We start from the raw sequence: 25,078 nt of genomic DNA on the forward strand, positions 1-25,078 counted from the left end.
TTTTTGCGGATGGCTGGATTTCTTTCCCTATTTTATTGCGCACCTTCGATTTTCTTTTCGACATACTCTCTCGAATCTATGTGTTCAGTGTCGTTTCCTAGCTCTCTTTTTTTTTTAATGTGTGTCTGCATGTGTTACGTCGGTCGTGAAATCAATAAAACAAAAACAAAAAAGTTAAGATGAACGAACGGAATCAATCCCGATTGAGGTCAGAACAAAGAGAGAGACGCGGAAGAAGAGAAAGCGTAACGTCGTCTGGCGGGGAGGAGGTTGACAGCCACGACGGATATCCGAAGTCGCGAGAGAAAGTTGTAATAGGCCCTCATCCATCGACTTGGTAAATTCAGGAAATTAGTTGGAAGCAAAAAAACATCCCCCCTATTCAAAAAGAAACGAAAAGTTGAGATGTCTGACGGCGTCGGGAAATTTTCTTGTTCAAATGAAACGTGTTACGGAAAATAAAAAACGACAAGACGTTTGAATGACAGCGCTGTTGCCGTCAAATAAGGGTTGGCTGCCAAAATGTTTCTTATCTCTATGATATTTCAATTTACAAATGAATAAAGACAACACACAGCCACTATTCTATAGCAAAACATTATTCTTCCTTTTTTTTTCCTTTTGAGTGGGTTAGAAAAACAAAAATCAACGAATGATAAAGAAATAAGAGACGATTTAATTGTACAATAAAGAAGGACGAACGTTGTGGTAAACTTTGGGCATTCAGAACATCTCGCGTTTATCGGTGGCGCCGCTCTTGACGCTGCCGGTGGCCTGTGCCGGAATCGTCATGGAATGTAGGATGAATTCTTCGGCAATGTCGCGGTCCATCCCCGTGTAAATGTAACCGCTGACCATACTCTCACCGTCGACGTCCATCGATGGCGTCGTCAGCTGTTGCGGCGGGGCCATACCGAAAGAGATGAATTGCTGAGGCCCACCAGTCGTCGGTCGTTTCGGTTGATGTCGAGTCGCTTCCGGTTGGTCTTCGGCCTCGCTGCGAGACTTGCGGACTCGTTTCTCATCCGAGCTGCTCTTGTTCTTCTTCTTTTTGTTGTCTTTCTTATTGTTGTTGTGCGGATTCTCACAGCGAGACGGGCCGGGAGTAGCGGCTGTGGGTGCAGCCGGAAGACTGGCCATCTCTGGCGGCCGGTGCATGTAATTAGCGTGGTGATGCATGTGCTGCATAGAGGAAAAGTCATAACTCAGCACCAGATAGTAAATAGTCAACCAATAATTATACGTTCATGTTTTAAAAATAAAAATAAACAATGAGTTTAATAGTTTCCAGTTGATTTATCTTTCTCTTTTTTTATATTGGTTGACACAACGGCTGGAAAATCATAAAACCCGTGGACTACTAACCGGTGGCATGCTGGAGGGGTGGTGGTGATGAAGAGAAGGAAGGCTCGTGAGCGAGTAGAAGGCCGGTCCGGAAATCATTGGCTGTAGTACGGGGACGGCACCGGCTGGAATGACATAAGCGGTAGGAGCTCCGGTAACGAACGACGGGAAACCGACTGGCGGATGCCCGCCAGCCGCTGGCGTCGTCGGAATCGCAACTGGAATCGGATGGGCCACCATGGGGACCTTAATTGAAGAAAATATGTTCAACATTCGAAACGTGTGCGCATCATTTCCAACAGCATTAAAAACAACCCAAGGCAAAGTAACACTTATTTTAACTTGGGTGTGTGCGCAATCACTGTACGGTTTGACCAGTATGTACAGTTTGCAACTACCAACAGTGAGTATATTAACGGTAAATTATTATCCAGCCTAATTCCGAGAGGCACAATGTAATCATAATAACGGTAATGACGTCAAAGGAATAAAGGAAAGAAAGAAAGAATAAGAAAATCTTTTGATTGTTGAAATCACCTGTGGGCTATAGAGGCGTCGGAGCAGAGGTGGCGGTGGTGGACGTCTTTGTTGTTGTTGTTGTTGTTGTTGCTGGTGATGATGAGACTGGCGCAACCAACGTAACAGACGGTAAGCTCTGGCCTGACCCTCTGGGCTTTGATCGGCCGTCAAGAGATTCATATTGGGAACGGAACCGATGCGATTAGCGCCAATTTTGTGATGATGGCTACTGTTGCAACTGCTGTTACTGTTGACCAGTCGACGGTGTTGGCCGCCGCCGCCTGCCGACGTCTGGGGACCGTAACACAGACACGCTTCACGCAAGCAAATCACCACGGCCGCCAGCGACAGGATCGTCGACAAAGTTCCTATGGCAACTAGAACGGCGTTGATGATGATTGGCCGCTGCCTCAACGGCACAGTTCCGAGGAATTCCACTCGACTCCCTTCCTGTTATCCCCAAAAAAAAAACATCCAATTTGTCAATTTTTTCACGGCTAGTTGGACACCAATTTAATGAGAAACGTGTGCAATAAAAAAATCTGGGTTTCTGGGGTCTCGTAATTGGGTGACATTGACGGTTCAAATTCTTCAAATGAATATCAAAGTCGCTGGCCTTTGCACAGCTGCTGGATATGCTCACGGTTCGGAGCGTCGACAATATAAAAGGCGCGTTGCGCGATGTCGGTTTTGCGGCATGAAAATGGGACAACAATGGGGATGACTGGGTGACGGGAATGTTTCGTCGGGAGGGCGGGTTTTTAGAAACGCTTCGTTTACTTCCGTGACCTTTTAAAAAGATGAAAGAAGAAGATTCGTGTTATTGGGTACCTCTTGATCGACAAAGTATCCGTGAGGTGCGTCCGAGTCTCGTGCCAGTCCAGTAGCGGCGAAGATGAGCAATAGACCGATGGCGGCCAGGGCCAGCACGCTCATCAATAGGTAGGCGACGATGTAGATCAGGTTGGTGCGCTTCTGGCCGGCCATGATGCCCATAAGGCCGCTGAGTATCACAACAGCTCCCGTCCATAAACCTTGAAAAATGTTCGATCAAAAGTTATTCTTTTGTTTTTGTTCCCATGGCTGTCACTTGGCTTGCGGTGTCGGTCGTTCAGACTGTTGACCATCATCGAATATGTGTAACGAAGTCTTCACGAAAAAAACAAAAAAATAATCACGTCACGTTATTATTACGGGAGGGAAAAAGGAGAATCAACGTGAGAAACCAAAATAAGTTTCTTGTCCTATACCACCCAGTCATCCGTCAACAGACAGGTGTGCATGGTCCATTGAGAATGATACCAACCCGAGTGCTGGCCTGCCACTGATGGAAAACCTCAGGTGTGACAGTCCCGACCCACAATTTTTAATTTTTTAAGTTCGCAATGATATTTTGTCTTTCTTCTTTTCTCCGGAGATGTTAAAGTTTTCCAGGGTCTAATTGGTCGCTACCTGCAAGGTGTGAAAGAGAAGGGGAAGCGCTCCAACTTTCTCCAAACATTACACTAGACGTTGGGGTTAGCTACGAAAATTGTGCTTTCCCGAAAATTACGTCCATTTAAACCGCTTGGCGCAGTTATTATTACATTGTGAACGCTCTTTCACGATTTTTTTTTTTTTTTATTATTTATTCCGAGGAGCTGCCGTTTATGGAAATAGGGTCCGCTATTCTCCGCTTCCCTTTTTCTTTCTCCAACAGGTTGTATAGTATTAAGTTTTTTTATTATTAGCTATACAGAGGCGGGGGTATTGATGATTTAGGAAATTGACTGCGATGTTTATCTATTTTTACGATTCTCGCGTGAATGAAACATTTTGCCATTTGATAGACCCGCGGGGGACTTACCAATGCGTCAATTCTCGATCATAAAACTAGCTCGAATTGCGTCACACGCACAAATGCGACGGACAAAAAACAGTTAGAGCTAATTAAAGAAAAGAATAATCGTGTGAGAGTGGAGGACCGAGGATGACGGATTGAGGAAGCCATTAAAAGTTTAGGCCTTTTCTTTTTCTTCGGACCGCAACGGTGCGTTTGAAAATGAGCCCGCCAAAAAAGAAAAGAAAAGAAAGAAAAAAAAAGTCGTGCTGAGCATCTTTCATCATAACTGGACACCCGAGTTATTTTACACTTTAGAGGTACTACAACAGTTGGGATTTCTTTTCTTTTTTAACTCACCGGAACCGAGATAGGACATGGAGGCCTGTTCCCACAGAGCCAAAGCACCGAAAGCCACCAGCAGGACGCCTAAAAGGGTTTTAGCCATTCCTAATGCCAGGGCCAGCCGGGCGGGAAAGAGCTGACCCCGACCGATGCCGATGACAACGCCACCGGGACCGATGGAACCTGCCATTGGAATTGGCTGTTGGGGCGACGGCTTGCCCGGACCGCTGGAATCATTTTCCGAACTGCTGTTGGCCTGTTGCTTCTTCATTAGCCATTTGGTGAACAAGAGACTGGAATCACTGCGCACTGGCACCGCCACTCCGGGGTGTGATGAACGGCCAGCGCTTTCACGGTCCGGACGAGTAACTGAGCTGGACTCGGAAGATGAGCGTCGTCCGTGGACCCACTCGGCCGTCGTCAACGACGAGTTCAATTTGCCGGACATTTCTTTAATTTTCAAATATTAGATTTGATCAAAAAAGAAATTTTTTCGTTGAAATGTTGGTCGACCGATTGGAATTTCTCACACAACGTGGCCGGCACAGATTTCCATCACTGCGTTTGAAATGTGAATTAGTAAATAATGTTGTTCCCCCCCACTCAACTGATGATTAAACTAACAAACAAAAAACAGATGAGGAGAGAAGTGTGATGCAAACGGTTCGAAAGCTTTTCAACGACTGGCGGCTCATTCATTCCGGAACAGGAAAGTCACTTGGGCGAGAGGGAGGTGGGCGACGTCTGGCCGCCGGGTGGTTGAACGCGGGCGGGAGGAAGAAGGAGAAACCAAGCCCTGAAAAGAAAAAGAGAAAAAATATTGTTAAAAAAGACGCAAAAAAAAAAAAGAAATGAAAGAAGAAGAAAAAAAATATACGTATTTATACTATATCTACTTGTGTACAAGAGACCGCAAACGTTATACTCGTACGCGCAAAGCGTCTTTTAGGTCACGTTGCCTGCCGGGCATTGTTTTATTTATTTATTTTTTTTTCGTGTTACACATTTTTTTTTCTTCTTCAGAAAATAGTTGTACATTATTTCCTCCAACATATATCTGGGATTTTGTGCTGTTCGCAATGTTTCGTAAGGAGACCGGACATGTCTAATATCCCGCGCCTCCTACTGCGTTATGTCTCATCCTCGAGACCTCATTTCTCTAAAAGGGAGGAGTGAGGATGTCTATTACTGTGCCATACTGTACTGTGTGTACCTATCCACCTTTTTTTTTTTTTTTGGGGGGGGGGGGGGGTGCGTTATATGTAGAATGACAGCGTTCACATCAAGTGTCGGTCCCGGAATAAAAGGAAAACATTCTCCCCCCCCCCCGTCCGTGCCATTCAAGCACCCCGGTGAACAATACCGTATAGAGAGACTGCTGCTGCATAGCCGAGGGGTGAAAAGAAATCTGTTGCAACACGTTTTGTTATTATTACACACGTTTGATATTATTAGACAATCATTTGGCGATTGAACTACTTTTTCTTTGATTATTTATAGACCGATTTTTTGTTGGTGGTTGGCCCGAATTGTGTGCAAGAACTTGGAATTAAATCATTTAATCCGACCCGCTGGCGCTATGTTGCGGCCGCTCGCTAAACGGACAATCACGCTCTAGATCGTTCGTGTTCGCCCGATCAAAGGAATTTGCATAACATAAAGGAAGCTGTGTGTTCTCGTCGAAAAAAGAATTCGATCGAGTCATTGTCCGCCCTCACCACGAACCACGCTCTCAATCAAAATGAGAAGTAAAACAATGTCTGGAACGTCTCATTAGAAGACGGACGATGGAGGACCATCGATTCATTAAATTCGTGATTGGGCAACAACACAATAAATGAGACTGGATTTTCGCCACGAACTTGCGCAATAATTCCTAAAATGAACTTTTCCTTTTTTTTTCTTTCCTCAATTCATTTCGGCTCTGCAAATGAGATGTGGGGAATGTCAACAAAGATGATTATACAAATGAGCTAGTCGAGACTTTCACCCCCCTCCAAGCCCTTAGAAATCTTCCGCTGGGCAACAAACAAACGGCAAATGGAAGAAGAAGAAGAAGAAGAAAAAAAAAGGCGATAAGCTTCTAAGAGATTCACCGTAGTAGAGTAGCGGTAAAAACAAGTTGTAGGTATCCCAGAAAAACAAGCCCGGGTGAAAGTGCTACGTAGTAATAGTAGTGCATACTACTATCTTTCGAACAAACGAAAACAGGTGAAAGTTCCTCTTCTTTTTCCAGCGCAGGGCCAAATTCTTCTTCTAAATCTTTGAATAATAATAAAATAACAAAAATCTTTTCTCTTTCTAACTTCGACTTGGGCAATTTCTTTCTCTTTCTGACCCGCTAGCCAAAACGGCCAATTTGCATCTCAATGCAGTTGAAAGCAAAAAAAAAAAAAAGGCTTGAGGGCCGAAGATGATAAAGGCGACAGATCCATCTGGCCCTGTCAAAAATTCATATAGCTACTAACTAATATAACCCCGACCTACATTTTCACCTTCACGTTGTTTCTTTTCTTTTAAAAGAAACAAAAAAAGGATGAATAGATTAAGGAGATTTACAATACCGGCACATTGAATTGATATCGAGGAGAAAGTGAGAGCGCTGTGCGCTGTATGAATAAAACAATAGGCAGATAAACTTCTCGATGGCGGCAGATGGGAATTTTTTTTTAGTTCCGCATTATCAACTCTCACCTTATTTGGGATTGTCCAGCATCTCCTTCAAAATGTATGGATCAAGAATGATTATTATTTTTAAAATTGCGGTCCGGACAAGATTTTCTACAGAATAAAGCAACCGGTTTCTCGATACACTAAAAACAGAACCGCAAAAATTGAAAAAAATATCAAAACTTGTCCAACTTTGCATTGACAACTTTTCCTGATAGCCTGATGGATGGATTAGAAATTGTCGTTTGGGTTAGAGAGAAATGCCGTCAACCGACATCATTTTTTTTTTCTTCTCTCTGAACGAAAATGTCGTTCAACATTGACATCTCTTCCGGGCCGTGTGTGTGTGTGTGTGTAAAAAAGAAAAAGAAAATGAAAAGAATAAAGAAATCTTGTTGGCTTTTAAAGACGAGATGATGGGAGAGTTCCACACGACCGCATTTTTCTTTTTCTGACGATAAGAGAAGCGCACGGATCACGTCAAAGAACTTATTCAATTTTTTCCCTCGACTTTCAATGGAAGATAAAAAAAACCTGAAAGAAAAGGAGAATCTCATCTGAAAAAAAAAAATACGATCCACTCTACCGTGTACAGTAGAGTGCCGAACGAAATAGGTCGCCACAGCGCGCATCACCTCAACCGCATATCTCTAATAATAAACAATCAAAAATTGTTTCCCTCCTCAAAGAAAAGAAATATGTCAACGCGTGTGTGTTCTTATTTCGTTATTTTCTACCAGACTTATTTCGCGAAAAATCCACCGATATTGCGCAGCTATTAATCCTTTAGTGTTTGTGTGTGTTTTTTTCCTGGTGTACGCTCGGAATGAAATTCATTAATGAGATGGGTTTACGACGCTTTAACGTTATTCATCATCGTCTATCACGAAACTCTGATCCTCCCCTGCACCTTTTTTTGTGGCTTTTCTTTCGTCTGCCTCTCTTTCGTTTGATTGGCGTCATAAATCAAATGAAAGGAATCAAACAGGGCGACCACAGAGCACGAACCATTAAATATATACACAGCACAGACACAGTTTCACCGCTCTTTTACTTCAGCTGGAATCTGCCTAACGAGGTGATTATTAGACCTATAGTGCGTAGTATGCTAAAAAGTAGAAAGAGAAAGGGATGCACATTGCACCAGGGGAAAACTTTCACGTGTCCGATTGAATGATGATGAGGGCTATAAGCGAACGTTATCCGAAACGCGCAATCTTTTTAGTCTAGTCTTTTCTCTTCTATTATTGGGTTTTGCTTTGGAAGATTTTCCCGGAGAGGAGGAACATGTCGAGTTCGAATTTTTATTTTCCGGGTTCTCTGCAGGTGTTTCCATATATTTACCCAACAACCTAAGTGGCCCCAAAAGTCTACAATTTACCAGCTCGCTGCCAAGAGAGGTACCCAGACGAGTATTGAAATAGAGCAGAGCCAATGGGGATGGAACGCTACGTGCGCAATGGGCGCGTTTGCGCAGTGGCAAAAGGCACGTAGACCTCCAGGCCGTCAATGTTTTTTTGTTCTTCTTTCTCTCTCTCTCTCTCTATGGCGAGCGTATAGATTCAATAATACCGAGTAACACGTATATCTACAGCCATCAAAAGTTTTCCCGTCTTCTTCGGGCGCTCTATCGTCTACCTAAATGGATGAGAAACTCTGATAATACTGATCCTTTCCGGTAGATCTATAGCGAGTAGGGTTGTATACATTCAGTCCAAACAACAACAAATAATGCGTATAGCGTGTCTATTAACCCAGTTTTTTTCTCATCCACCTTTTTTTTTATTTTCCTCGATCGTGATTTTTGGTTCTTTTTTTCAATTTCTGCGGTGGGTATTATCGCCCCGTGGGATCTTCTGGCGCGTGAAATATTCAATTACGCTTTGGCTGTTGTTGGCTAATACGTGTAGACCTCGCTGGAGTTGCGCATCATCGACTTGGTCAGAGAATTTCCAATCCAACGGCTTGTCACTAACTGACCGAACGGCAGTTTCACGGTTCGCCCGTTTCACCGCGGCCATATTATAACACATATACACACTGTCCGTTCCCCGGCCTGAAATGAGTTTTCCGGCGAGATGATTCCATTCCGCCAGGCACTGGAAAATAGAATCATCATAATAACAATGTCCAAACGATATAAACGTTCATATAATAATCATATCAAATCATCCACTTTCAGGACTTTTAGCGCTGAAACTCTCGCTGTGTAAGGAAACGGGGTTAACTGTCCAACCACCAGGTTTTCATCCGCCTGTATACGGACGTTTCAAACGATAAGATTCCTGCGGGCGGGAAAAGTTGGCAACTTCAACTGTTCATTTTGGAATGGCGCTAGATACGAAAAATAATACGACGCTCATCTCTCGCGGGAAGAGAAATGATTTGAACGCTCTTTGACATTCCACTCGACCAAACTGCACTTTCTCTCCGTTCTCTTTTTCATCATTGCCCTGCGAGCGTCGTCCACCAAGAGAGAAAGGATGATGCATGCAAATATGTCGGACCCCTCAAGAGGCGACTACACTTAGCCCAGCAGGTAGTAGGCACTTATGTTGATGTAATAAAGAAAGCGAACGACCAGTGTTGTTGTTCCAACGCCCAGGCCGAGTGGTGGTGGTGGTGGTCAGCACAGATTGGATGACGATAGCCATTTCCCCCCACCGATAGCCATCGTATGAATAAACAGGCATTGTTACGCCACACGGACTAATCACTACATCTGGATACACTGGTGAAAGATTCTATCTGGCAGCGCAGCAGCTGTGTGTTGATTCCTACGAATCGGTCGCTGTTATTGGAAACAATTAAAATTTTGGTTGGGCCGTTTTTTCTTTCGAGAGAAAGAGAAACGTATAGGACACCGACCTACATTCCATTACGCATTTTCCAGTGTTTTTTTTTTTTTTTTTTTTTTTTTTGTTAATGTTCATGGCGAATATCAGCAGAAATGGTTATTTATTTTTTTTTACACTTGTGAAACGCGCCTGACCGAATTCTTTGCTCAGGCGATGAAATCGTTTCGTTGAAAAGACACGAGAAGCTCGACGCGTCGACATAAAATTGCGTTCATCCCAAAATACCGAAAAAGGGAACAACTGTCGATCCTTAATGAATTATTCATGCGCGCGTTTTTCTCTTGAAATCCTGCCCTTTCGGTACCGGCGGTACCTGGAAAAAAGCGACAAACTTAACCGAAGAATTCTGTTAGCGATTGAAACGTTGTTAGCTAGACAACTCGAAGGTATGTGCAGCAAAGCCAGCGATCATTATTCAAACATTTGGAAAAAATCTTTTTGGTTAGGTTAGAGAGTAGCTGATTGCGCTTGTAGATGGCGACGCTTGTTGGGTGCGGACGTGCGGGACTTGTAACTAATAATCGGATGGGAATGTTTGTACATGGTAATCAGAGACTTGCATGGACTTTGACAACAAATGTTTCTGAATTTTGAGGACAAGGTTGAACTGTATAACTCGTTTCTTTCTCAGCATTTCAATTAAACATATTTGGCTGATAAACTTCGTCCTAAGTAGCGCAAATTAAAAAAAAAAAAAAATTACAATTTCAAACCGTCGGCCGGAAATCTGGTTGCTACTCGTCGTAATAAACTCAAAGCTTCTTAGCTTTGAAGTCTCTTCTAAAACTTGCCAAGTCATTTTTCTTTTTTAAGTTGATACCGCACAATATTTTCGCTGTCGTGATTGAACATCTTCGCTCAACTCAAGAGATGCTCCAGATGTATAAGCTAATTTTATCCAGGCAAAGTTTTTTTTACTAGATTCACGAGCCCAAAAATTTTCTCTATTTCTCCTTGGAAAGAATGAAAATACACACAAGCGTTCAGTTAAAAAAAACTTTCCAGCGTCCGTGTACACGACGCAGGCGACAGCTAGCGCTTTTCCTATTTTTAAAATACGAAGATCAACATTCAAAAGGTTAAACGAGTTGGATTTTTACGACATTACGCTGTCGTTACACAAGCGGTTGATTTCGGAACAGACGACGAGGTTTCATGCTCCTGTGCTTACTTTCGGCGGTCAAAACAAGTTGCTCTTTTTGATGGGGATAGCGCTATAAATTTATGCATTTTTCGAATGTGGTAATAATTAGAGAAATCACGCTGCCTAGAGGACACGTTGCTTCGATCGAAAACAAACCATTCAATTTGCTTGGAGCGTTGTTGTACCAATGTTACCGGCGTAGTAGTAAAGCTAATAGCTTTAATGCCATCGAAAATAAAAGGAATAATTTATAATTTCTTGGTCATTCTTTTCCACAGTTCTCCAATGGAACTCCTCTTGGGAGTAGTAGAATAAGAAATGCAACGATAAAAAGTACCTGACTAAACGAAGGTTCAGGGTTTTCATGAAGGTTAAGCGTTGAAAATGGACTTGCGTAGGATAACAACAGAACTCCTTCCTGCTTTGTGGGTTTTTGGGGCGATTGATTACGGAACGAAAACACTTGATATGGAAATTCAAATATTGGCCACCCTTTAAGGCCTTTATCAAACGATGCAGCAAAACGTCTGGCTGATAAATTTACAAATGTTACCAATCAGTCAAACCTGTCCCTTCTACACTTTCATGCTGGCAATCGACTAGTACAAAAATTACGAAAGTTTCTCTAGGAAATTGGAAAACTGTTTTTAAATTTCTACCATGAAGATGCCAATTTTATGCATTCTACTTTTGACCTTTGCAGGTTTCAGCCACGGGAATGTCGTTGCTCCTCGCCGTAAGCATCTAATAGCAATTTACTTTCTATCCTACCACCCAAAAAAAAACCTGTCATTTCACTTCGAGAAATTCGAGAACATTTTCTAATCCGAGATTTCGATTTTCTGAAAGTTTGCGGAGGACGAGTTTTTGTTGAAGATTCGGTCGTGATTGAAATCTCCACGGCTCACGAAAACTGTCACTGGGATATTCAAACACAAGAGGATCGTATTCTCGTCTTCACTGCGCTCAACGGAAACCTCAAAGAAGCTCAAGATTTCTTAGCCGTATGATTATTATTCAAGAAATAACCTGATCTCTCATTCAACAGAGTTTTATGACAACGTAAATAAATCAGACTTGACTTACTACTTTAGATCTACGATGGGGCCAAAGAAGATTCTACGATCCTCCTTGTAGAGGATCAAAAGATTCACGAACGTTCGAGAAAAGATTTGCCAGCGTCCGTGTACACGACCCAATCGACAGCCAGCATCCGGTTGACAAAAGCGCCAAATTCAAATCTAAAACTCAAGATTCAAAAGGTTAAACGAATTGTATTTTTATACTTATTCTTTAGACAGTTATACTTACTCCAAGATTGTGGTGTCGTTTAAAGGCGGTTGATTGTCCGTTTAATTTGGGTACAGAAAGTCAGTGTGGACGAGTTGTCGACGAGGTTTCTTGCTACTGTGCTACTTTCACCAAAGTAAGTTTATGACAAACCTATAGATGATTTGGCACCTTTCGGGAGGCTATAAAATTTATGCACTTTTTCTAATTTTGAAATAATTAGAGAAATCATCCATCCCAAAGGTCCTATTGCAACTCTCACAACATGAAATTACTGTCCCTGGAAACTTACGAAAAAGAACTATCCATTCACAACGCTTGGGGCAATGGTAATTGTAACGTTATCGCTAGTAATGAAATGACATGCAATTTTGTATAAAGAATTTTCCTGACAAATGGAAACATGTGTCTACATTTTGATATTACTTGTTTGCTGAGTTGATACTAACACGGTTTCATTCCTTACAGAGGCAACATTCTTGACTTCTCTAACCGACGCACCAAACGAAGGCACTTGGTATTGGGAAAGTACCGACACAATTTTGTATCCAGGCTACTCTAACTGGTGTTCCAAACAACCCGATGATACCGGAGCATTTGGTGGTGAAGACTGCATGGTGATTAATTATGAAGCCAATGGATGCTGGAACGATTGCGATTGCGACAAAGATGACTCTGACGCTATCTGTCAAGCACTTCCCTAACAATGTTTTATTTTTTTTATTTCAGTGTCTTTGATCTGTTTTAGCAAACATAACAAAGATACGTGGAAATTGATTCTATAGTAAGAGAAAAATTCAATACAATTTCACAATCATCCCGTTCTTAATTGTATGCGCCACCAGATCTATTTGTCGTTTGCTACAACGGCTTACTATTGAAACTAGGTTGATAATTCAATGTTAAAAGTTTAAATCTTTAATTGAAGGGTGTAAAAGCAAGAAAAAACTTGTTGGATTAGTAAATCATGTTGTTACGAATCCATCCATTGTTGACGTAAGCAGAAACTCGCATCCAAGCGCCACCGTAGGTACATGATGGACCACCAAAGCTAGCGATCCCGACTTGAACATCGTTAACTATGATGGGGCCTCCACTATCTCCCTACAAATATCACAAGAAAAGTTATTTTCATCACCAAAATTATTCAATTTTGATGCTACAGATTTTCTGTATGGGAACACATTAGTACCCAGTGAGGATTAAAACAATGAAAATTTCAATACTTACAAGGCAACTTCCTTCATTGTCTCGGTAGGTGCACATCATCAGTGCGTGGTTGTATGGTACGCCGACGCTTTCGCCATTTCCAACAGCTACATTGACATGATAGAATTTATACGAGCAATATTCTTTGGATTGTATGGCTAACCATGTAGCCTTTAAATACGGGGAACCCGACGATACACCTGAATTCAATTTACACAAACAAATCGTTTAGATTGGGCAATTATAAATAATCACAATTTAACTTGGCTATATTAAAGCTTACCGTCGATAGTCCAGCCCCAACCGACAGCTTGTGCCCATTGATTTTCGTAAGTAACGGTAGTGCCAGCAGGAGGAAGTTTCGCTATGGCAATACGGCTTAGCTCAGTTTGGCTTAACGGAGGATCCATCTTTAGAATGGCGATGTCATCCCAGTTCTGACCCTGGACAGTTAATAAATCAAACAAGAAAGTTAGTAAGAGTTGTTCACAAAGAGCAAACGATGGAACTGTTCACTCGTTTTTATTAACAAACCTTATAGGACGTGTGAATTCGAAAATTCCAACTTGGAACAACGCGTTTTATGTAACCACTGTCCAGTGGATTGATTGTGTAGACCCCCATGTAAACATTTACTGAGGAGAAACTGTAAAACAATTTGTGTGTTCTAACCTGCATTCATGCAATTGGAATGATTTGAACTGATACCCGTAAAGACAGTGAGCAGCAGTGAGGATGTGACGATCGCTGATTACAGTTCCGCCGCAGCCGGAAGTCAAACGAGCCTATTTCAAAATGAGTTCGTGTAACGGGTTAAAGTCACGGACACACCATTAGTACATCATTCACACGCTGCGGTGTACTTGCCATGTATTTGTGATCTCCTCTAGGAACTATCCAACCCCCAACAATCGTATCGACGTCGCCTTCGTCAGTTTCATTACTGCTCCTCACCAGTCCTACCATGGAACGAAATAAAAAAACAAAAACAAAAAAAAACATGGTTAAAACTAAGAAAACTTAAATTCAAGTACTATTACATACCTTTGTCAATAGAATCGTCTATTCCCCCAGCGTTGATCAAACCAGCCGAAGTAAAAAATATAACACAGAATACCTAGACATAATGAAATGAGCACATTAATTTCGCATTACACAAGTATTGTATCGGTGTATTACCTTCAGCAGGATTTTGCAAGACTTCATCTTGTGAATAGTTGTTCCCTTGGCCGTTACTGCTGTTCTCCAGCTGAAATGAACGCCTTTTTATATCCAGTTCAAATGGGATGAATTGGCCAAGTGCAGAATCGAAACAGTTGTCTCGTTGTCTCCCACGCAAAGTGCAGACAACCCCAGCAAGAGGAAAATGTTTTCCATCAGTTCGCCAGGAAAATATTGCCTAATTAAACACGGAACTGAAACATATGTTACTGTGGCTGAGCAATCGTTTGATCAAGTGCATAGTTTGACTAAAAAAAAAGGCTGCACGAAATCGACTTGCGCTGCTGTGAAAATATACTTTGAATATCAGCTGACAGATGTTTCCAGCGTTAACTCGTGTTAATAACCTGAGCGGGAATTTGAAAATCAAATGGAATATTGAACAAGATTCACTCAATATAAACTGACAGTTGGGCGCAGCTTTATCACAACATGGTCTTCTACTGCAGAGGATTTTTCAAAATTAATAAGCAACAAAACCATATTTTCCGACTTCATAAGACTATCTGATTGGGATAATAAGTAGAAACGGGTGATCATCGATATTATTACGCCAGTTAACATCTCGTTAAATTGTCTACGAAAGAGTCATCGCGTAAGTTTTTATCATCAGGTAGGGAATGACGATATCATTTTTATTACACATAATCTTACTATTATCTACTTTAAGTCTAACACAGGATGTGACGCAATGTCTGATTTTTGCCTGGTGTATTAGTAAAGTACCGTAAAGTACTTAAGTAGTTAGCATTATCAACGAGGTGCTACATTATATTTCGCAACTCGCATGGGACTAGAAATAGTCCATATGAATTTATTACAGGACTACATTAAATGATGAAAATTATTTCTTCATTTGCTTTTATAAAATTGGTGATTGCCAATTTTCTGAAGGCGGTAACAGTTATTGGTCCAAGGTGGATAACCTTCTTTATCAGGATTGTTGTAATGATCTGCTCCTCCGCTGGGATCAGAGCCTTGAAAAACCGTTGGAAGCCAAGCGTCAATTGCAGAATAGGCACCGGGCTCCCTGCGAATCCCATCATCAATCAGATGACGTCTATCGGCGTTCCAGCACTCGAATTGACCGGGATAAAGACAAACACCTCTGATGGTGTTACCTCCCCAGTAACCACGGTTAAGATCAGCCCGTGTTTTAATTACCCAGGCAACTGCTTTCTGACCAATTAGCGGCTCTCCCCTACACTCAGCAAAGATCGTCTTGAGCAAGACCTGGTAGTCTTCGGATTGTTTGTTAAGAGCCATTTTCTTTATTTAAAAAATAAAAAAATAAATAAATGAAAAAGAGGAAAGAGCGGCCAATGAAAATTCTACTGTTAATGAGTAAACATTTGACTTACATATTTGGTTCTGTCGAGCTACGTAAAAATGGAAGACCGAAGACCTGCAAATAACTTGTCTCTAATACAGTCGCTCGATTTTATACCGTTTACCACCTAGCCTATAACGCTATTTTGTCGGTAGAACTGCCTTTAGAAAGTGTTTTTTTTTTTATCTGTTGCTAAATCATTTCTTATCTATTGCATAGTCCGTACGAACGTTTCGAAGAAAAACTGTTCATTATCTTTAGAGAAGTAACCGAATTAACTTTACAAATTCAAAGACGTTAGATTTTTGTGAAGTTTTCCATGTCAAACTTATTTTTCATCATACAACATTGTAAATAAACGATGGCAAGAATTGTTGGCAACATATAAATATGTCTTTCGTGTTGTTCCGTCTACCCTTGCACACCAGTTCGTTTGCATTACAATTAAGTTGAGAAAAATAGTTTTAAAACATTATATTAATTCTGCTATCGTTGTTTTCCTAATTAAATAATTAATAATACAAACTAGAAAATACCTAGCTAGGGAAATGCAACAACTGACGAAGTCTTATCTCATCCAACGTAGTTCTAGCCATTTGTCCACACGAGGCAATTACGGTCTTTTTTTGAAATTACAAGGGAAGGGAAAAGGTTTCGTGCCTAGGCATGTCACTGTTTACTCAATGATTCCCTCAGATACGTCACGTCTCACATCTACCGACATTCTTGACTTTCGTTTATGGCGCTGAATCGCAACATGTTCTTCTCCTGCAGTCAATTGTTTTGGTCGAGAATGGTGGCAACAAACAAAACTTTACCCGCGTTTGGTTAGGCTAATACGTATGCCGGTTGCGGTGGTAAGTGGAAAGAAGTCGGTATAGATTACAGTCCGCATATTAGTTTCTTGATTTACATGATGTATGAAGGAGAAACTCCTAAAGTTTCAACAGTGCAATAACATTATCAACTTGCAATGTCTTAATAGTCTCGACTTTAAATCTGAAACAAGATTTAAAGCAACGTTCATGCTTGATTATTGCTTGGTGTATTGTGAGATAAGCGGTTAGCATTATCGTCAGGCCACATCATATTCCAAAAGGAACTACACATTTTTTTTACGTATTTAGTACGATAGTAAATTTCTAAATTTTGAAAAAAATTCATTTACCTCTGTAAAATTGGTGATTGCCAATTTTCTGAAGACGGTAACAGCCGGTGGTCCAGGTCGGGTAACCTTCTATTTCAGGATTGATGTAATAGTCAGCTCCTCCGCTCGGATCCGAGCCAAGGTAAACGGTAGGTAGCCAAGCGTCAATTTTGGCATAGACACCGGGCTCATTGCGAATCATCTCTTCAATCAAATGACGTCTATCGGCGTTCCAGCACTCGAACTGTCCGGGATGAAGACATACGCCGGCGATGGTGTTACCTCCCCAGTACGAACAGTTCAGATCGGCCCGGTTTTTAATGACCCAAGCAACTGCTTTCTGTCCGAGCACCGGCTCTCCCCTACACTCGGCAAAGATCGTCTTGAGCAAGATCTGGTAGTCGTCGGATAGTTTGTTAAGTGACATTTCCTGAAAAAGAAAAGAAAAAGTTAACGAGATCAAATAATTTAATCCGTAAAAATGTTAGGCTTATAGATACGACAGACACCTACAGAAATGAGGTGACCTTATTAGATATTTGTGTGGATGACAAAGGAGGAAAAAAGAAAATGGTTTTGAATTTCAGCTTGTTTGACTGTTGACTCAATTTATCTCGAATTACTCCAGATAAATAAAATGTCTCTCATCAACTGACATTATATCTAAAGTCCATCTGATAATTTCACAAATTGTGTACTGTTACAGAAAGCTGACTGGCCGCCCATCACTCACTTGATAGCGATTTCGAAACTATTCAAACATTCCTCACTTGTATAAGATAGATAAAGCCGATCATACAATACTAGTTCTGCTGTCATTCACAGTCCAACAACGTTTAGCTACTACAGCAGAAAATGCTCAAGATTTTCGTATTTTGCCTAGTCGCCCTGACTTACTTCAGTTCCAGCAATGGAAATGTTGTTGCACCGCGGAGTAAGTTTATCCTGTAATCCTACCTTGAGTAAACTTGAATAAACATTCTTATTTCATTCAACAGCTTGTGGGGGCCGAGTATTTGTCGATAAACCGATCGTGATCGACGCCCCAATTCACGACGATTGCATCTGGGAATTTCAGACAAAAGACGATCGGATTTTGTTATTCACTTTGGTTGATGGAAACTTGAAGGAGGCCCAAGAATTTTTCAAGGTAAGCGATCATAAATGAACCAATTTGTATTACTCTAACCAAGCAAACTAATTACTCGTTTAGATCCACGATGGACTCGACAGTGAGTCTCCGATTCTCCTTGTCGAAAACCAAAAGATTCTCGAACGTTCGAGAAAAGATTTGCCAGCGTCCGTGTACACGACCCAATCGACAGCCAGCGTTCGATTCACAAAAGCGCCAACATCAAATCTCAAACTCAAAATTGAAAAGGTAACATCACCTTCTAATTACATCTTATTGTTATTGTCACATCATCTTAAAGTGATTACGTTTGAACTTTGCACAGGCTGTCAATTGCCCAGCAAATGTGGGTGCACAGACAGAGTGTGGCCGAATTGTGGATACCACATCCTGTTATTGCGCAGATTACAATAAGGCAAGGCTTATCATTACACAACAAATCAAATTATACATTGATTGAAAAAAGGGACTCATTGTTTGTCAAATTATCTTTTTTTTTCTCCCTGATGTTTGAGTAGAGGTCTCAAACGGATCAGAAAACCGTGTGTAGCAATATTGGATTCTACATGTTGGCCCTCGAAAGCCGAACTGAAGAAGATCTCATTGCTTTTGCTTGGGGCACTGGTATGTATAGCACATTCATTCACTTTTCTCCAGATGTTTTTGTTAAAATGGAAATCGCTTTTCATATACCAGGATTTCAGTTCTGGACATCATTGAGTTACTCTAATGGATACTGGATTTGGGAGAGCACCAATGTCCCTATTAACGGTGGATACTTCAACTGGGCCATCGGACAGCCAGACGGATCAGGTAACTGCGTGCATTTAAATGCCGTTACCTCTAAAGGCGGATGGAACGACGATTCGTGCGCCACTCCACACGAAGCCGTTTGCGAAGGCCAGCCATAAGATTACATCCACTATTTTTTTGATCCATTTTCTCCAATCCATACGAAATTACATAGTAATTTTAGAGCAAGATTAACCAATACATAGAGCAAGATTAACCAATACAGTTTTCAAAATCTGTTATCGATTTTCATTTCTCTTGGAGCATTTTCAAATTCAAATGGAAATCAACACAAGTTTCTTTGACCGACTACTAGATGGCTCTCTAGCCCAATTCGGATCACGAAAATCAAAAGCCGGGTAAAAGAGGGGGAGAAACGAGAGAAATCTAATTTTCAGTTGGCTTCATTCATTCCATCGTGAACGATAATAATAATGCCCAGGGTCGACGAGAAAAGAGTGGATGAGCCGACCCAACTATCACACCATCAGATCTTGATAACACGAGTGAAACGGCCGGGAAAGAAGAGAAAAAAAAAAGAAAAAGTAGCAGTGCAGCCTCGCAGCTGCACCACATCACACAGAAAAGAGTATAAAAAGTAAATAACAATATCATCCAAAACATCATCATAGAGCCAGTTAATGAGGCGGCGGGCACTAGTGGGGAACGTCCCCACTACTCGTCATATACTCGGGTAATGTACAATTCTTAAAAAGGGGGCCGGACATTAAAGTTGTAGGAGGACACCCTTTGAAGGGCTTTTAAGTGGCCACAATGCACAATACAAATCAGCCATCAATCCCCCGCACACCACACCACTGACTCTACTGGACGTCTACCACACAGCAAAATATACTACATCTCGGGTTTTTATCGCCATTATCACGACAGAAAATGCCAGGCTCAACTCTTTTCAACTGAAAATAGATGTGTCAAAAATTAACTCGACAAAAGAAGAAAAAATCTCCGCCCCGAAATGACGCAACGACCAATTACATTTTCTCGCTGTGTGCCGAGTTTGCTCATTTCTATACACTCAAGACTCGACTTTTATTTGATGATCTAATCAGCTTAGAGTCCGCCCACTCAAACATCCGGGCCTTTTCAAGTTCGTTAATGAACTTACTGAATCGTCGGAAATTTTCGATTGATTTGATTCTCTTTTTTCGGAACTTTTTTTTTTTGACGCAGAGAAATCTATCGACTCCTGAATCAGCAACAACCCCCCTTCCCCCCCGGCCATATCTCTTTGATCGTTTGATTTCGAATTGGTTCGTTAACTCGTTAACCGCTCTGATATAAATCCCCTTCTGTAATAAAACACAAGTGGCGAAAAACTCTTTGAAGTTTTTTTCTTTTTTCTTTGTTGGAAGCCGATCGATTGATGACGGACCATCAGCAATTTACTCAATTACTACTTTGACTTACTTAGAACCGGAGACGACGACATCAAACAATCAGCAAGACGAGCAGATTATTTGGTTGGGGGAGAAATGCGAACAAGTCCCGTCAGGATCTTTTCCTTAATGCAGAGGCGAAACCGATACGTCATTAGACACGACCAGCAAAAGACGCGATTAGCGTGATTAATCGCGCCAGAAAGCCCCTCCCCAACAAAAAATAAAGAGGAACGATAGTATTTTTGGTTGTTGTTGAAGAAGAAGCTGCTGGTAATATTTATTCCCCATGTAACAGAGATATAATATGCATGAGGACGACGATTCCGCTCGACTGCCCCATGCGACTGTCCCCCTCTCATCTACCCACAGCTAAACATCACGGCCGTAACTGGCACAAGAAAAAACAACAACATCAAGAATAGATAGATAAAAAATATATATAAAATAAGAGGAAATATATGAGAGAGAGGGGTCACGTGTGTGTCATCGCCGGTTGGCCGATTAGATTACCGCGTCGCTACTATACTACGTAGTACGTACTAGTATTTACCCTCTACACCATCGGGAATGTCATCGGCATTAAAGTTAAGTCGCACATCGGAGGCGGAAGCAAGGAAATATAAAGCGTTCGGAATGTTTTTTGGGTGTGACTAGGCAAAGTGAAGAGAGAGTGAGAAACCAGCTCAAAACGGTCAAAACGCCGAATGTCCCATCTCTCCGTGGAGAGGCCAGTCAGGTGTGGCGTGTAAATTGCCTTTGGAAATCAAAGCAATGGACCTTGCACGACTCCCCCACGACGATTTAGTAACACAATAGGTGAAGTTTTTTGATCATATGATCAGATTTGGTGCTGTTTTCCGTCGTTCTAGTGTTGCACAGGTTACCGGGCAACTTCTTTGACCGAAAACAACATCCCCTTCCCCCCCTCTACTCCACCTCGACGGCTACAAACACATTAAGACCGTACAAAAGCTAAACCGATTCACTGACTTCTCGCCATCTCCAACAATTAATTCTAGTGTCTAACGCCACACCAAAAAGAGAAAATGGCATCACGATTAATTCAAAGACGCAATCGTCATAAATTACCCACGTCCCGAGACACCAGAGGGAGCGGCCTGTGCAATACATTTGCATTTGATCAGCAAATATGGTCAAGCAAAAAAGAAGAAGAATTTTTTCACAAAAGAAAAATGGTGTGTTAACTCGATTCAAAGAATTCCAGTTAATGTAATTTAACATTGGGGCTTTCTCTCTGCGCCTATCCATCTCAATGGCAATTTGTTACTTTTGACGTTATAGATGTAGGTAGTAGTACAACCTATAACTCTATAAGGCATTACACACACACACACATCTATATAACTGGCGGGCAGAAAGAAAAGAAAAAACAAGTCTTGTATACCGGCAATGATAAATGTTGAAGCATCACTCAAAGCGTCAGATCTCGTTCCTTTGGCAGCTTTGAAAAAATAAATACAAAAAGCCTAGTAGTGCTGGGTAGCAGTTACACACACACACACACGATTGCATAAAGCCCATTTTGAAGTTGGGGGTATAGACGTAGAGCTCTGCATAACTTTCCAACGTAATATGCCGGCCGGCGCCGTTTACTACAACAACAACAACATGTACGTTTTTCTACCTGCGTACAGAGAATATTGTTTCGACGCAGTGGGGGGTTTTACCAGAGGGATGAACATTATAGGCAGCCACCACCTTCCTATAATCGAATTGACTTTTCTTATTCTTCTGACTGACACATTCCTTTATTACAAATAGCGGCTTCTTCTATTTGAATTTGAATAAAATCTCGTTACATTCCTGGGCAGAGATTGTAACGTCTTACTTTTTTAAAAAATACAACCAAATTCAACAGACCAGATCGTGATTGCAGATTTTGTCGAGCTATTGATTTTCCTCCCTATTTTGAAATCGATCGAACATTTTCATCGCTGGCTGTTTGTAAAAATTCAAAACGATCATAATTCACTTCAGAAAAAAGAGAGTAAAGAAATTGTTTCTTTTTCGGGCGGGAGGGGAGAGCGTGACGGAGACTCGTCGGCACCGAAATGTGCGGATTATGGAAACAAATGGACCGACAAGAGGAAAAAAAAAAAAAAAAGGGAAACGAGAGGAAACCCGGTCAACAGTAGCGATGACCCCTCCCATTTCCAATGGCTTGTGTTACTGCAACCCCTTTCTATACCGTCTAACTATTAACATACATTTCAACAAGAAACAAATTCAAGTGTCCATAAAAAAGAGAGAACCCCCCCCCCCCGTCCGTCCTAGCTATATTCGTGTGCAATACACGAGCGATTTATTGCCTCGTATCATATCTATCGAGAGTCTTTTTTTGGACGGCTTTCAAACATTGAATTGGAAAGTGTGCTGCTAGTCTGCTACTCCTGTATGTATGTTTGTGCTGGACTGGGGAAGGAACGAACGAAGGCACCAAGGAAATGGTGGCCTAAGTTGTTTCGGGTCCGGCAGCGGCGTAATATAGATCCAAAGGGGCGCGGTGATGGACAGTTGCGAGCCGAGATTTTGATGCATAAATAACACGGTTCAAATCGATACGTACAGGGTACGCGTTCACGTCGAGGCTGTGACTGTGGCCGCTTCGATCAAATACGCGAACCATGATTTAGGCCCATCATAGTTAACAGCTATCAACTTGCAAAGGGGGGGGGGGGGAAGCCGGGGGGCCTGATGGTGACGTGCATTTCGGTCGATATCGAGAGCAGGACGTCACAGATAGACTCCGCTCCAACAGTTCGATGCACGCCCAATGTAGCGAGCGTCTCGGCCAGCACCGCCCAAAGGATTACGCACAAAGTAAGTCAATAATAGTAAAGAAAAAAGTGGTCATCAGGATTATACGAGGGGGGAGAGAGAGAGTCTACTAGATCAAAGTCAAAACGTGAAATAATTCATCAAATTATTATTTGTTGTTCCATTATGATGAATAGTTGATTTAGTTATCTTTTTAAAATAACAACTATAACAACAGACGTGTCATTCATCAGTCGACTGGACCCCAAAGGGTTTTTTGGTCTGCATACACACCTGGACGATCTCTCACATGTCACAACGTCCAGGGCTGCTGCTGCCCAGACAAGAGTCCTGCGTCATGATTCATATTCGCTCCCGACAGTTGAAACAGAAAATCTACGCTTCAACTCAGACTTAATTCTCTATGGAGTCTGGGGGGATTTGATTGAAATAACGGTGGCCGATGCCCCCGTAAAAACCAGTGAGCTCTGATAGCCGCCGCTGATGTACACGTCGCTCGAGCACATGTCTGTCAACTGGTAAGACTCTCTCCGCAGCTCATTACGATCGAATCACGGGTCCCTAGTGAGGATATAGCTTTCTCTATACATATCCACTGATTTCATTAATAATACTTGTATAGAGGTGGTACCAGTGCGGATTATTTGCCGGGCTTCAAATTACACACGGATCTGTACGGGTGTGTGATACGTTGGCAGCGGCACATCATCATCTGCGCCGGCAGCAGCAGCAGCAGCAGCAGCTTTTTGATTGAGGCATGAATAAGCACATCATTAGCTCCCACAGAGAAGCGGCTGATTCAGTCGTCATTACATTTGGGGTCCGCGTGATGGATTACATGATGACATCAGCGTACAAGACGTTATTATTGCACAAGTCTACGTCTCCCTATAGATCAACGGGGTACATATCTCTCTCTTTCTCTCTCCGAGCTGCTGCTGCTGCTGGTAGCAGTGGTAATCCCGGAAGCCTTCTTCATCTCTCGCTACAGCTGACAAGACAACGTAAAAGCCAAGAGATCAAAAAGGCTCTTTTTATTCTCTAGACTCCTTCACGGCTATTTTACAATTCACAACAAAGCGACGCCCAAACACCAGGGATACCACCACCACCATCACCAGCAGCTATTGGATCATCTAGCGCCAGTTGTTGCATTTCGGTTGTTTTAGAACACAAAAAAGAAAGAAACAAGATGATGGATAACATTTCAAGAAAAATGTGATGTACAAGCGCTTTCTATAATAATAATAATAATGAAAATTAGCATTTTTCACAATTTGATTTTTTTTTTTTTTTTAAAGAGATGGCGGCTCTTTGGCAGCAGCCGAAAATGTCAGAAGTCGAAAGAAAATAAAAAAAAGAAAACGAAAACTCTTGCCGACATTTGTGGAGCGTTTGCTGACCTGTTGGCGCGTGTTGACACGAATTCGTCTCAACTTTAGCACCGCGATTCGAACCGCTGCTCCTCTCTTACGTAGAAATTTCTGGTTGAAACTGCCACGGTTGTTGGTCTATTTCCAACTCGCACACAACAAAAACAGCAACAACGACAACACGAGCGCACGTTTCTCCTTCCAACATCATTGACCTGCGACCCGGCAGCTCATCAACCATCACAGCAGCCCCAGCATCATCATCATCTTTCTCTTTCTTACCTCCCGAAAAAAACAAAAAAACAAAAATTTGTTCGTTTCCTATTTCGAGTCGTATAATGCCGACACTTATAACACAACAAGACGGCAGTCAACCGCAACCGTCTCGCCCGTTCATATTGCGCGCGCCCCCCCCCCCCCACCATCCACCTCTTACGTGAAACATTTTCAAAAAATAAAAATTTTACCGCGCCCGAATACAAGACACACACCGACAGCCTGCCACCCTTTGAAAGATGAATGGCCGGACCGCGGGAGTATGTCTTGAAATAAGAAAAAAAACAAGGAATTTTTTTTTCCAGCCTGGGTTTTTTCTTTGACTTCTCAGCAGAGAGCCAGAAAATGTAACGTGACCGCGCGTGTTGACGTTTGCTCACGCGACACATCACGCGTGCTATGATGAAGTA

The 25,078-nt window shown here is 41.9% G+C and overlaps 5 protein-coding genes across 10 annotated transcripts in view; 3 read left to right on the forward strand and 2 right to left on the reverse strand.

Annotated features, from left to right (window-relative positions):
• On the reverse strand, positions 1-11,886 carry LOC124327081. Of its 2 annotated transcripts, XM_046785950.1 has the most exons (7): positions 11,786-11,886; positions 4,652-4,823; positions 4,043-4,585; positions 2,695-2,897; positions 1,882-2,313; positions 1,366-1,590; positions 1-1,182 (listed from the first exon to the last, which is right to left on the reverse strand). In XM_046785950.1, exons 3-7 carry the CDS (start codon positions 4,473-4,475, stop codon positions 724-726), a joined length of 1,752 nt encoding a protein of 583 aa, XP_046641906.1. In that variant the 5' UTR covers positions 4,476-4,585; positions 4,652-4,823; positions 11,786-11,886; the 3' UTR covers positions 1-723. The 2 variants fall into 2 exon arrangements, with proteins under 2 accessions (XP_046641906.1, XP_046641904.1); XM_046785948.1 differs by having other exon boundaries at positions 4,043-4,823.
• The window catches only part of LOC124327110, a 271,197-nt gene that overhangs the window by 159,286 nt on the left and 86,833 nt on the right, over positions 1-25,078 (forward strand). The window lies entirely within an intron of this gene.
• On the forward strand, positions 11,246-12,813 carry LOC124327264 (asialoglycoprotein receptor 1-like). The gene is made up of 6 exons (XM_046786254.1): positions 11,246-11,435; positions 11,549-11,703; positions 11,794-11,961; positions 12,036-12,125; positions 12,213-12,318; positions 12,458-12,813. Exons 1-6 carry the CDS (start codon positions 11,360-11,362, stop codon positions 12,691-12,693), a joined length of 831 nt encoding a protein of 276 aa, XP_046642210.1. The 5' UTR covers positions 11,246-11,359; the 3' UTR covers positions 12,694-12,813.
• LOC124327259 (chymotrypsin-2-like) overlaps positions 12,719-25,078 on the reverse strand; it is a 22,864-nt gene continuing 10,504 nt past the window's right edge. The window contains exons 1-10 of one of the 4 annotated variants that reach the window (XM_046786246.1): positions 17,410-17,578; positions 16,918-17,326; positions 14,378-14,597; positions 14,243-14,315; positions 14,066-14,157; positions 13,907-13,983; positions 13,733-13,844; positions 13,482-13,641; positions 13,220-13,398; positions 12,719-13,093 (exon numbers count right to left, since the gene is read on the reverse strand). In XM_046786246.1, the coding sequence (XP_046642202.1) occupies positions 12,947-13,093; positions 13,220-13,398; positions 13,482-13,641; positions 13,733-13,844; positions 13,907-13,983; positions 14,066-14,157; positions 14,243-14,315; positions 14,378-14,404 (867 nt within the window). In that variant the 5' untranslated portion in view covers positions 14,405-14,597; positions 16,918-17,326; positions 17,410-17,578 and the 3' untranslated portion in view covers positions 12,719-12,946. Of the gene's footprint in view, positions 13,094-13,219; positions 13,399-13,481; positions 13,642-13,732; positions 13,845-13,906; positions 13,984-14,065; positions 14,158-14,242; positions 14,316-14,377; positions 14,598-15,113; positions 15,689-15,780; positions 16,852-16,917; positions 17,327-17,409; positions 17,579-25,078 lie in introns of those variants that run through there. The other 3 variants (XM_046786245.1, XR_006915976.1, XR_006915977.1) reach the window with 3 other exon arrangements.
• On the forward strand, positions 17,659-19,060 carry LOC124327274 (asialoglycoprotein receptor 1-like). The gene is made up of 6 exons (XM_046786266.1): positions 17,659-17,830; positions 17,895-18,046; positions 18,110-18,277; positions 18,354-18,443; positions 18,547-18,652; positions 18,725-19,060. Exons 1-6 carry the CDS (start codon positions 17,752-17,754, stop codon positions 18,937-18,939), a joined length of 810 nt encoding a protein of 269 aa, XP_046642222.1. The 5' UTR covers positions 17,659-17,751; the 3' UTR covers positions 18,940-19,060.

This window comes from Daphnia pulicaria, chromosome 2 (assembly GCF_021234035.1).
Source record: "Daphnia pulicaria isolate SC F1-1A chromosome 2, SC_F0-13Bv2, whole genome shotgun sequence".
In the NCBI taxonomy this organism is placed as follows: domain Eukaryota; kingdom Metazoa; phylum Arthropoda; class Branchiopoda; order Diplostraca; family Daphniidae; genus Daphnia; species Daphnia pulicaria.

Coding starts and splice junctions, on each gene's coding strand:
- LOC124327081 (XM_046785950.1), bottom strand. CDS start 4,475: ATGTCCGGCAAATTGAACTCGTCGTTGACGACGGCCGAGTGGGTCCAC. Junction 1,591..1,881: donor GACGCCTCTATAGCCCACAG/GTGATTTCAACA, acceptor TCTTCAATTAAG/GTCCCCATGGTGGCCCATCC. Junction 1,183..1,365: donor ACCCCTCCAGCATGCCACCG/GTTAGTAGTCCA, acceptor TCCTCTATGCAG/CACATGCATCACCACGCTAA.
- LOC124327264 (XM_046786254.1), top strand. CDS start 11,360: ATGAAGATGCCAATTTTATGCATTCTACTTTTGACCTTTGCAGGTTTC. Junction 11,962..12,035: donor TAAAACTCAAGATTCAAAAG/GTTAAACGAATT, acceptor TGTCGTTTAAAG/GCGGTTGATTGTCCGTTTAA. Junction 12,126..12,212: donor ACTGTGCTACTTTCACCAAA/GTAAGTTTATGA, acceptor TGAAATAATTAG/AGAAATCATCCATCCCAAAG.
- LOC124327274 (XM_046786266.1), top strand. CDS start 17,752: ATGCTCAAGATTTTCGTATTTTGCCTAGTCGCCCTGACTTACTTCAGT. Junction 18,444..18,546: donor ATTGCGCAGATTACAATAAG/GCAAGGCTTATC, acceptor ATGTTTGAGTAG/AGGTCTCAAACGGATCAGAA. Junction 18,653..18,724: donor TGCTTTTGCTTGGGGCACTG/GTATGTATAGCA, acceptor TTCATATACCAG/GATTTCAGTTCTGGACATCA.